This window comes from Diaphorina citri, unplaced genomic scaffold, assembly GCF_000475195.1.
Source record: "Diaphorina citri unplaced genomic scaffold, Diaci psyllid genome assembly version 1.1 scaffold829, whole genome shotgun sequence".
Classification (NCBI taxonomy): domain Eukaryota; kingdom Metazoa; phylum Arthropoda; class Insecta; order Hemiptera; family Psyllidae; genus Diaphorina; species Diaphorina citri.
The window spans coordinates 43,144-55,314 of record NW_007378261.1 but is presented as its reverse complement, the minus strand read 5'-3'; the positions used below and the strand labels follow the sequence as shown (position 1 = coordinate 55,314).

The following is a 12,171-nucleotide window of genomic DNA, read 5'->3' as shown; positions in this document are numbered from 1 at the left end:
TTTTACCGCTTTTTGGCGGTTTTCGGTGTTATTTAACAATATCTCGGGAACGGTACAAGCTAGAGACTTGAAATTTGGTATGTATATGTCAAATGTGACAAGGATGCGACACGAAACTTTTGGTTAAGATCGGTGCAACGGTTGGCGGCATTTTACCGCTTTTTGGCGGTTTTCGGTGTAATTTAACAATATCTCGGGAACGGTACAAGCTAGAGACTTGAAATTTGGTATGTAGTTCACAAATGTGACAAGGATGAAACACAAAACGTTGGGTTGAGATGGTTGCTGCGCTTGGCGGTATTTTGACCGCTTTTTGACAGATTTCGACCCAAATGTGACAAGGATGCGACACGAAACTTTTGGTTGAGATGGTTGCTGCGCTTGGCGGTATTTTGACCGCTTTTGGACAGATTTCGACCGTCTTTGGCGGTTTTCAGCTATAGCGACAAAACGGTTAGAGATATTGTAAAATTTAGGGTAAAAGAACACTCAAATAAGCATCTTTCAATAGGATAAGGAAAGTCGTGTGATGTTCACACCAGATTTTTTGAAGAGGTTTGATAGAGGGAACTGTAACTTCTAAGGTCTTATCGTCCCGAAAGCGAAGAGAGGAGGAATACAGGATAGGAGAAAGCCAGCCGTTCCGAGAACGAAACTTATCTGTTTAGGATAAAATCCATTCCGGGCGAAAAAAAAGTAACCTCAGTCAGAACTCAGGATTTCATGGGAATCATTAATATACAGGTAGGTATTACTATGGAGTGGGAGAAGTACAAAATACATAACATACATAAATATATCCATGGCCCTTATGACCATTATAAGGGGCATGCATTTAACCCTTCAAAAGATAACTATATCAATATTAGGTATGCAACCATGCATTGTATGAAGGCGATTTGGATTCAACAGATGCAGACCACAATCGGATTTTAAGGCCAGCCACTCATGATGCTGAGACTATCTGACTGACACCGGAACGTGTGTGGCGGAAAAAGCTTCCGACTTCCAGGTCTCTCAGACAGTCTGAAGACGAATCCGAAAGCTTTTCCCGCCACAAACGTTCTGGCAGTCTGACAGACCTAGATCAGAGAGATTGTTTGCTGTGTATCAGGCTTAGTTGGTTAATGGTGGACCAATCAGTCTACCATCTATAGGTAAATCTCAGTCAAAAATCGTACAGTTGGGAACTTGAAACATAAAACCATCACATAGTTCATTAATTTTGTCCTCCTCAGTTGAACAGACAGTTAGGTTAAGGGTTAAACATTGTGTGAGGTGACTATCCGAGATATAAAATCCCGGGGGTTCGATAAATGAGGTTGAGAGAATAGTCTGTTCCTCTTAGCTTGAACATTTGCGTGCCAAAAACCTCAAACTGAGAACATTTTTGAGCCAAATGCTTCAATCCCGAGTCGAGATTTCCGACCTTCCCGTCTATAAATAGTGTCATCTTGAAGTCAATTTGAGTTTCTGTTCCTGCACAAACGTAAGATTCACGAAAGATGGGTAAAAAAAAGGACCCACCCACGTAGCTACCTTTTTAGGCTTAAGCGCTTAAGCAACTACTTTGGACTTCAAAAGCAGGCAACGCATTAATGTGTTTGTGCGCATACGTTTCTGCGCAGTTCTTTCTGCTCCTCCGTTAGCGCGCTTGCATAGTGGCGCTACCTAACTGACGAAAAAAACGACTGCGTAAAGTCTGACGTCACACATATTTGAACTCTTTCATTAGAACGGAAAATAAAGAAATGAATTTTCGACCTTTTACGGTTATATTTTCGGAGTTTTGACCTCAGATTTGGATTTTTCCCAACTTTTTACATAGGAATCGACCATTTATTTATAATTTTTACCCATTTGCAACTGCTCCATTATGAGTCTTTTTGTTCATACAACACACCTATAGATATCTAGGTATCTACAGTTCATTAGGTTCACTTCTTCCGAGAATATGAGATAATTTTTTTTACATAGGTACCTAAAAAAAAAAAAAAATAAAAAATAGAAAGTAATAAAAATCACACACACGGACCTACTTGTGTTTACCTGTAGGTATCTAGTTAATTTAATACCTACCGTCCTACACACACTGTCAGAAAGCCATTAAATTTACCTATCAGTGTGAGTAGAGCGATAGCTATTATTAGCTATTATTGTCGTTCGATTTTAGATTTTTCATTTTTATAGGACAGGAAATATGATGGCCACCCACGGTGAATATATCCGGTTCCACAATTGGTGATTCTCATGATTTTTTTTTTTTCAGAAAAAACTATAAAAATTAAAAAAAAAATATTGAGACTAAAACGAAGAAAATGCGTTCACTAGATCGTGAGATATAGCTCTCGGAACATGAGAGTCTCAAGCACGCCGATATCATACCTAGCGACAACACTGTACTCCCGTGATGACGTCATCTACCAATATCGTACGACGCGCTGTGAGCTTATTACCATAGGGATTTGGGTTAGGGGCTCAAATAGATCGAATAGGTACCTATCTACGCATTTTGTTATCACTATTTTTCAATATCAGCATAGGTACTTATACCTATTTTCAAATTTAGATATTTTCATTCCATTTTATTATCATGCACTTATTCAAGAAGAAAAAGAAAGATTCCGTTGGTCCTCATTTTTCCTGCTCAGTGACTTTGAAACATCACCCAAGTAAGCGCAACTGATCTATTCCACATTTTTGCATTAGTCCGTCTATTTGTTTGGTACACCCATATAACTCTCAAACGGTTTGTCCGCTTGAAATGAAATGTAGTTTTACGAAAGGCATGAAGTCATGAAATTTCTATATTAGCCGAAACCAAATGTCAGCCCAAAGCAATCACCCCAGAGCTGATTGAGAGGCTGCCGAAAAACGCCGACCCCGTCTGAACACGGGAAAAGGCGAGGAAAAAGAAGAAAATGTAAGTAGGTACATGGTACAGGTATGTTATACTGTTATACCTACATAATTGTAAGTACACTTTATAATAGGAATTACATACCTACCTATGTAGTAAGTACCTACGTATGTACTATGTAACTTATATATATGCATCATATTTACACACCTATGTAGACTGTTCTATTTATTTCTGATAGCAATAAAAACAAAAACAAATTGATAAGGAGCACATATTATTGTTGTTGTTATACTTACTTTGATGACTACATTCTGATTGACACCTACAATCAAATCACTCGTACTATTCACTGATGAGGACACATGACCAACACAGAAACATAGGAACACGCACACCAGTGAAGACGAAACGGAAGTCATGTCCGGAAAAATTAGCCTCATCGTTTGTTTGTTTGTTTGTTTTTTTTTGTTTTGTTTTTGTTTTGTTTTTTTTTTTTTTTTTTTTTTTTTTTTTTATTTTTTTTTTTTTTTTTTTTTTTTTTTTTTTTTTTTTTTTTTTTTTTTTTTTTTTTTTTTTTTTTTTTTTTTTTTTAACGCAAAGAAGTAGGTAATTCAAAAATGAAATTAAATAGGTAAAATTGAAATGTTGAAATGAAAATTATTTCGTCACGTTAGTAAAAATTAGGCAAGACGTAAAAACGAAATGGTAAAAATAAAGTAGGCACCGACAGATACCTACCTACGTAAAAAGGAAATGTGGAAAAAATTATGGTCCGAATTTTTTTTTAGAACAATGTCCGATGTCTAGATAAATGCAAATGTTCATTTCCATAGCGATAACACTTTGCTTATTTTAACGGGAGACTATTTTACCGATAAGTAGGAACGTATTATTATTATATTACACTTTATTAGGATTTTACAATGTTTTTTACAATACAATATTTACAAACAGGTACACAAAACAAAATAACAAAATAATAAGAAATTAACAAAAGAAAACGAAAATTGAATAAAGAAAGAAAATTGAATAAAGAAAGAAAAAAAAAAAAATTGAAAAATCCTAACTCAGGGGCGGGATTAATGCCTAGGGCATTCTCTTCCATCCAACCCCTGTATTACCCTATCTAAAGAAAAAGAAGAACCCTATCTGAATTTAATAGAATGTAAAAAAAAATAATAATAATAATAATAATAATAATAAATAAATAAAGATAATGTACAGAGAAAAAAAAGACAATAGAAAAAAAAGACAATATTTATACTTATATTTATACACTATATTTATATACTTATTTTATATACTTATATTTATATACTTATTTCCCTACTCAGGGGAACTTTGATGTCTGTCGGTAAACGATGTTCGAAAATAAAATGAAAAAAATATTTACAGGTGTCTTCTTCTGCCCACTAGGTAGCTACAAAACTAATGGAAATTTTGGAATTTTGAAAGGACTAACGTTCAACACGGTCCTAATATATTTCTTTCTTCATTTATCAACACGTAAAAACCCATCGAATAAAAAGCTTATTTTTAAATTAAAAGAACCGTTCTTCGTATATCGCCTCCTTTCTTATTTTAGAATTCTTAACGGCGGAATTGTAGGTAATTTCTCCTATGCTTCCAAGTAGCAGCGATTAATTCATTGACCTTTGGCTTTTGACCGAAAGAAACGAGTTTCTTTTATGCTCTGTTTGAGGCTAACTCGTATGTGAGCTACGGTTACCTATTTGACGGTACTCATGCAAAGATGTATGCCTACCTAACTCATGCCATGTATTCTGCCAGTACCTAACTCACTTAGTCAGTCAGCCGTATACTACAGTACAGCTCTAGCTAGCTGGCATTCTGATGACAAGCCCTAACCTGTTTCCTAATAACAAATATAAATGAGCCAGCCTAATAGTTACAGCTTGGAGGGTACGCGTTAGGTTGTGGGTTCGATTCCCGCCAAGGACGGAATTTCCTCTGAACAGATAAGGTTTGTTCTTGGAACGGCTGCCTTTCTCCTATCTTCTGTCTTTCTTCTCTCTTCGATTTCAGAACGATAAGACCGTAGCAGTTACAGTTCCCTCTATAAAACCTCTTGAAAATATATTATTATCACATCAATGTAGGTCCTGGTAGGGTACCTAACCATCAATCTATAATGAGCTGCCAATTGAAATTTATTGAAACACCTACTTACTGAATGCGCTTATACCTGCTACCTATAATAATATATGATTCATGATTGATAATGATAACAGTTAGTCTGGCGGGGGGACGTTAAACAGGGAGTAGACCAGCTTAGTCTGGCTGGGGGACTTTAAACAGGGAGTATACCAGCCTGAATTTCCCTTTCTGAAAAATAGCAAAGGTTGAGTGCGAAGGACATCCATTTGGAAAATTTTGTAGTCAAAACCAAATGTCAGCCCAAAGCATTCACCCTAGACAGGGCTGATTGAGAGGCTGACGAAAAAAACGCCGACCCAGTCTGAACTCGGGAAAAGGCGAGAAAAATAAGAGAAGAATGAAAACAGTTACATACATACCTACCTTATCTAAATTCCAAACTGAGTGCCCATAGCCCATAGATATGTACATGTCTACATGTATGCCTTCAAACTTGTATAAATACCTAGATATAAAGTACAATATTTCTAGCTCAGGTAGCTCAGGGACGCAACTCGGATGGTAAATCTCAGATATGGGACGCAACTCGGATTTTAAAATCGGGACGCAACTCGGATTCCTCCGTTTTGACTATACCTACCTACCACCGAGATACCTATCTGATGTACCTACTTATAGGTACCTAATGTCAAGGGTAGGAAGTTTTCATACATAGGTGCCTACCACCTACCACATGCTTACCCATCTTTTAACGATAAACTGTTTATTAATTTCAGGACGTATCACAATAGACTTTGCTGAATAGGTATTCGAGATTCAATTCCCGGGGAGGTCAAAGTTTTATTATAGGCTCTGCGGGTTCTATGTTTGGACATGTGATTTCGAAATATTTCGAAATGCGAGGTGCAAAGATGTAAAGTTTCTTTTAGAAATGGGAAAAAAATCTTTGACACCAAATTTACAATAAAATGAAATCGTAAAATTAAAATAGGTATCAAATTGTGCACACACAAAAAGTGTGCATAATTTTGTGTAGCTTGGCAACGCTGTACATTTGGCTTCACTTTTCAGATCCCGCTTTATCCACTCTTTTTGTACTTCTTTTGTTTAAAAAACGCAAAAACGGTTACCTATTTTGAAATTTGAAGATTTTGAAGTTGAGGAAAATTTTGTTCAAGGAAAAGTTTTTTGTTCTTTTTTCATTAATTTCATTTGATTTTCCCAGATTTTCTTGAAATATTCATGTTTTGACTGTTTTTGATAATTAGTTCCACCAGTGATAATCCTGACCAAGAAATTTCTCGTCATTTCAAACGAGAATGAGTGTTGCTTGAAAATTTTTACCTGACAGTTTCTCAACATATTGTGTTCCTTTTGAACAATTTTAGCTTACAAAACTCATCATGGATTCTTTGCAAAACAGAATTGTTGAGATCCATCAACTGATTTCAAATCCTAGAAGTTCAGTGTCGAAAGATTGCCTGCTAGATACTCTCATAGCATTGTACACAGACTGTGAGAAGTCAACCAACAAGAGTGCTGCTGTCAAACAGTTCATTGAGAAATGTAAGTAGATTTTTGTCGGTAACATTAACCCCTGGGTCTACAAGGTAATGTTGGACATGAACTTTGGCTTCTGTTCAAGCAGACATGCATGAAAAATGTCCAAAACTAGACCAACATTGTGTTAACATTAACACGAGGTCAGTGTTTGGTAATCTCCAAGAATGCTTGAAGACTATGCCCAGATAGTATGCAAACATGATCAGAGGTTAACAAACACCTTTACATGAGATAGTAGCAGCTACATTTAAGTAAATTTTACAAAAAATAAATAAATACCCAACTCATAACATGATGGTCACAATCTTGTTCTTACCATTTTTCAGACAAAGATGTTGTGAAGGAGCTCCGACAAAAGAATGTGAGTGCTTCAGATTTTGACATCAAACGGTTCATCCAGCAAGGCAACTTTGGCGACATTTATCTTGTAGAAGAAAAACAATCTCACAACACATTTGTCATGAAAAAAGTTCTGCGAGAGAAAATGCCAAATACAATTGAACGAGACATCATGGTCAAGTCAAAGTGCCCGTACATTGTCAACTTGTTCTACTCGTTCCAAGACATGAATCATGTGTATTTTATCATGGAGTATGTGACCGGTGGGGACTTTGTTACATTGTTGGAGAATCAGCCTCATGGATATTTGAGTGAGAGTAAAGCAAGGTTTGTAGATTTGTGAAGCTTAGCAAACCTACAGGACCGTACACCTAAACCTCTAGATGGGTTTTTTGTGTGTAGGATAAAGAAGGTTGGTGTTATGGATTTATTATAAGGACCTCATAGGATCATAGAGTGTTCATTTTATGGGTGGATATTTAGTAAGAATGGCTTTTTTTTCCAGAGATTAAGTACCTTGATTATTATTTTTTAGTTTCTTATAAATTTCTTTTACTCATAGGTTCTACATCTATGAGCTGGCTCAAGCTGTCCAGTACCTACATGGTTTAGGTTATGTACATCGGGACATCAAACCAGATAACATGCTCCTCAGTGCCACAGGACATTTGAAACTGACAGATTTTGGTTCAGCCACCCAAGTTGACAAGAATGGACGTATCAAGTCTATTGTCCCCGTTGGAACTCCAGAATATGTGGCACCAGAAGTACTAGAGGTAAAAAAAAATCATTGGTCTTAATGTAAATTACCCACTACTTACTTAAAGCTAACTTGATAGCAATCACATACACATAAAGCACACTACAAGACTGAAGTGTAGAAGCAAACAGCCCTAAAGTAAGGAGGAACATAATAGCACTTACTTACCTCAGTGGTGTAGTGGTTGAGAAAATCACTGGTAATCAGGAGGATATGGTTCAATCTCAGAAAAGGTAATTTCATCCTCAGTATCGATTTTAAACCCAACAATTCCTCAGAATTTAAAGATAGCAATAAACTACTGCTAAGATGATGAGAGATACTCTTTAATCCCATTGGAGTGGTATAAATAAACACTATTATTATTTATTGCAATCAAAATATCAAGTTTTAAGTACTTACCACCAAGTTCCTTATTTTGACTTAGGAGCTTCCTCAGATCCTTCCTCTTGTATTTCTATTTACTTGATATTATTAAATAAAGAAAATAAAACATTAAACATGCGACCTCCTGTTCACCAGGCTGTGCTTTGACCACTACTACAGATAATTAATCCCTCAATTTATTCCCCCACAGTGGATGGAAGGCAACCACGGGTCAGATGGATACACAGGGTCCTGTGACTTGTGGTCTATCGGTGTCGTCTCCTATGAACTACTCACTGGTAGCACTCCGTTCAACTACGAGACCCTGGATATGACCTACTCCAGTATTCTTGCCTGTGACACGGAGGATACTGTATCTTTTCCTTCCTCTATACGTCTATCAACTGGTAAGTCCTCTTGTTCCTGGACCATTAGTAGGAAGGAGGAAAGGGAATTTTTAATTGTGTTAAGCATACTTGAATACTTGTCACAAATATTGTTCCCCCGATTATTACACCTAGATAAATTTTATGACTTGACTTGCACTTGAACCACCAACCTCCAGATCCAAAGTTGACGTGTTAACCACTGCACCACTGAGGTTGGTTGGTCCATTATTATATGATGTGTTCTTTTCACATCATTCTATTGATAGTCACAACTCACAACACAACACTCACGTTTTGTAGTATCGGGGAAGTTCTATATTTATTAATTATAACTAGACTTGCTACTTCCCCCTCCCCTTGGAGATTGAACCTAGGGGCCACGAATGTGCTTTTCATTTTCGGTCAAGAAGGTTGATCCAAATTTCACGGAGTCAAAAGTATCCAAATTCAAAAGAAAATGAAAATTGATCCAAAATTCCACGGACGAAGAAATAATCAAGCTATTAAAAATCCCATGGAGTCTAAAGCATTCAAATTCAAGAAAATTGAAACCGAACCAATTCAAGATGAAATCAAAATTTTGAAGTCTCGAAAGTATCTGGGAAAGTATCCTATTCAAGAAGGCAAAAATGAAATTTTATGAATAAGTCCAAACAAAAAAAAAAGAGTCCGAAAATTATTATTAATGTAGAAGTTAATAGGAACAAAACAAAATTCAAATTTCAAAAAATACTTGTGTGTTTCATTTCTTTGTTTAAAGTCCCTATGAGGATAATATGAGTGTCTTGCTGTAGAACTATAAATAGGGATCAGAGCAGGCAAACCCTAACCAGCTTGGCTAGCTGGAGGTTACAAAGGGTTTATCATGCTTCAAAGGAAAACCACAGGTCCTCGGGACGTATCAAGCACCTACTTAATCTTGACTAGAGAACATCGACCCTCCTCTGTGCAGCTACACCGCTATAACAACTAAGTATTTAGTTTAGAATTAACATCGTACCACACACGGCCTTGTTGCTTGGCGTATGAATTTTCAAGTGAAGATTTTATTCTCCATTCTATTTCTAATCTATTTTCTCCTCAGCCATGGTGAACTTCGTCCAGAGTCTGGTACAGAAGCTGGACGCTCGTCTCAACATGGACCAAGTTCTGGGACACCCTGTATTTGACTGTCTGGATTCTGATCCACCCTGTATTCCACCTCCGAGTCAGGAGAACAAGTTCCACAAGAAGGACAAGCGGAAGGCATCACCCAGTCTGAAGGCATTTCAAGTAAGTTGAACAAAAAAATCAAATCAATCAAATCTCAAATTCTTTGTGGTAAAGCAGAGCTTTTTCACAACTTTAGTGGATATCATCACAACATTACTAAGTGTCTCCTTTGCAATCAATTTCCATACATATTTCATTAATCTTTTTACACTGGTAATGCCGCCATTGGTTGCTACTTGATTGAAGTAGCTACTCAATTGTTCTCACGAGGCTGAGTGCACCTCGAACTCCAAGCACAGAGCCGAAAAAAACCTCGGCCCCGCCGGGAATCGAACCCGGACCTCCTGCGTGCAAGCCTAGTCTGATACCCACTCGGCCACGGAGGTTGCTCAGTTGGACATATGGTTGAGTGGAAGAGAGCAACCTCCGAGTGGATATCTTACTAGGCTTGCACTCCGGAGGGCCCGGGTTCGATTCCCGGCGGGGTCGAAGTTTTCTCGGCTCTGTGCTTGGAGTTTGAGGTGCACTCAGCCTCGTGAGAACAATTGAGTAGCTACTTCAATCAAGTAGCAACCAGTGGCGGCATTATTAGTGTAAATTGATGATACGAGTAGGTAGATGAAAAATTAATAGTAAAGGAGGCACTTAGTGATGCTGTAATAGCCACAAAAGTTGTGAAAAAGCTCATTGCTTTACCACAAAGATTCATAATTTGATTTTGATATTCACACTGAATGTTGTATTTCACAGAAGGAAGGTAGATACCTGGACTCGGCGCTACCCCTCATTGGTATCTCATACACTGGTGAACCTATGGGCGCTAACACCAACACTAGCTCTGATTCTACACTACCGCCATCTAGTGAGGACATGAGACACTGGAAGCGAGACCGTCTGCAGCTCTTACAACAGCTGGCTGAGGCTAAGGCTTCCTTAGAGGTATTTATTAAAGGAATTTTTAATTGTTTTAAGTTAAGTATAGGTATTTAAATGCTTGTCACAAATAATGTTCCCTAATAATTATTATGACTAATTTTTTATGACTTGACTTGGACTCGAACCAACCTCCAGATCCAAAGTTCAACGCGTTAACCACTACTCCACTGTGGTGGCTAGGGGTATTTATTATTTATGTAACTTTTTTACTCTTTGCGGCATCTTGGATGCTGGTAAGAGGGAGAAAGAGCTCCAGAAAAGGGGAAATCGTCTCAGTTTCCGAAATGAAATGCAGTTTATTTGTGTTATTATATCACAACTTTGGTGCTCACTGCAGCATTGTAGGATTTTCCCAATATCTCAATAATCCTAAAATCCCATGTATTTTTGTCACAACTTTCGATACTCACTGCAGCATTGTAGGATTTTTCCCAATATCTCAATAATCCTAACATCCAATGTTTACCTATTATGCTGGCACCGGTCACTATGCGCATTTACAGCATTGTAGGATTTTCCCAATATCTCAATAATCCTAAAATCCAATGTTTACCTACCATGCTGGCACCGGTCGCTATACGAGCATTGTAGGATTTTCCCAATATCTCAATAATCCTAAAATCCAATGTTTACCTACCATGCTGGCACCGGTCGCTATGTACATTTCTACGTCATAGCTACTCATTTTCCTCACGAGGCTGAGTGGGCCCCGCAACAGCCAGTCACGGAATCAATCATTTGCATGATAGAAATTTCTTGACCCCGCCGGGAATCGAACCCGGGTCTCCCGCGTGCAAGGCGAGCGCAGTGACCACCACGCCATGGGAGCTGACTAGTTTCCGAAATGAAAATCTGACTTTTTGTTTTTTTATAATTTTAATCAACGCTTGTTTCATTTGTCACCTATGTGTTTCTGTTGTCAAGGCGTACAGAAAAGAAGCCAAAGAGATGAAAAGTATGGATGAGCAGATGGTGGAGAAGTGTAAGCAGGCAATGGAAAGGAATAAGGTCCAGTGTAGAGAATATGATGGAGAAATCACACGACTTAAACTACTCGAAGAGAAACTACAGAAGAGGTGAGTATAAAATAAACCTGAAGTCCGAAAAATTGTAGTAATTTAAGATTCTCTTTTGGTCCGTCCAATGCTTATGCTCTAATTCTCTAATGTGTACCCTACTTACGTGTCACTCTAGACCACGAGGGATTACCTATTTATCAACATCACTATCATAATAATAACAGACTCTTGAGTGGAAGGACTCGAACCAACCAACCAACCACTATCATAATTTTCTGGCCAAGGGACTTTAAACAGGAAGTATACCAGCCTGAAATACCTGCCTCGGTGGTGTAGTGGTCAAGGCGCTCGACTAGTAAACAGGAGGGCGTGGGTTCAATCCCAGCCGAGGTATGGAATTTTATCCTCAATATAATTTGAGAATTTGACCACAATAATAGTAGTAGCCTACTGCTGGAGTAAAGGGACTTTTCAGTCCTATGCGAGCAGTATAAATAAGCACTATTACTATTTGGCGGGGCGGAGAGCTATCGCGCTCCTTCATTTTATCACTGAACAAATTACGTTTTTTTTTTTTTTTTTTTTTTTTAGAGGTTTGACAGAGGG

The 12,171-nt window shown here is 37.7% G+C and overlaps 1 protein-coding gene across 1 annotated transcript; it reads left to right on the top strand.

Annotated features, from left to right (window-relative positions):
* The first annotated feature begins 2,882 nt into the window (after positions 1-2,882).
* On the top strand, positions 2,883-11,626 carry LOC103512358 (rho-associated protein kinase 1-like). The gene is made up of 8 exons (XM_017445377.2): positions 2,883-2,923; positions 6,370-6,547; positions 6,871-7,210; positions 7,446-7,659; positions 8,221-8,416; positions 9,483-9,670; positions 10,361-10,549; positions 11,471-11,626. Exons 2-8 carry the CDS (start codon positions 6,385-6,387, stop codon positions 11,624-11,626), a joined length of 1,446 nt encoding a protein of 481 aa, XP_017300866.1. The 5' UTR covers positions 2,883-2,923; positions 6,370-6,384.
* Positions 11,627-12,171: the final 545 nt, after the last annotated feature.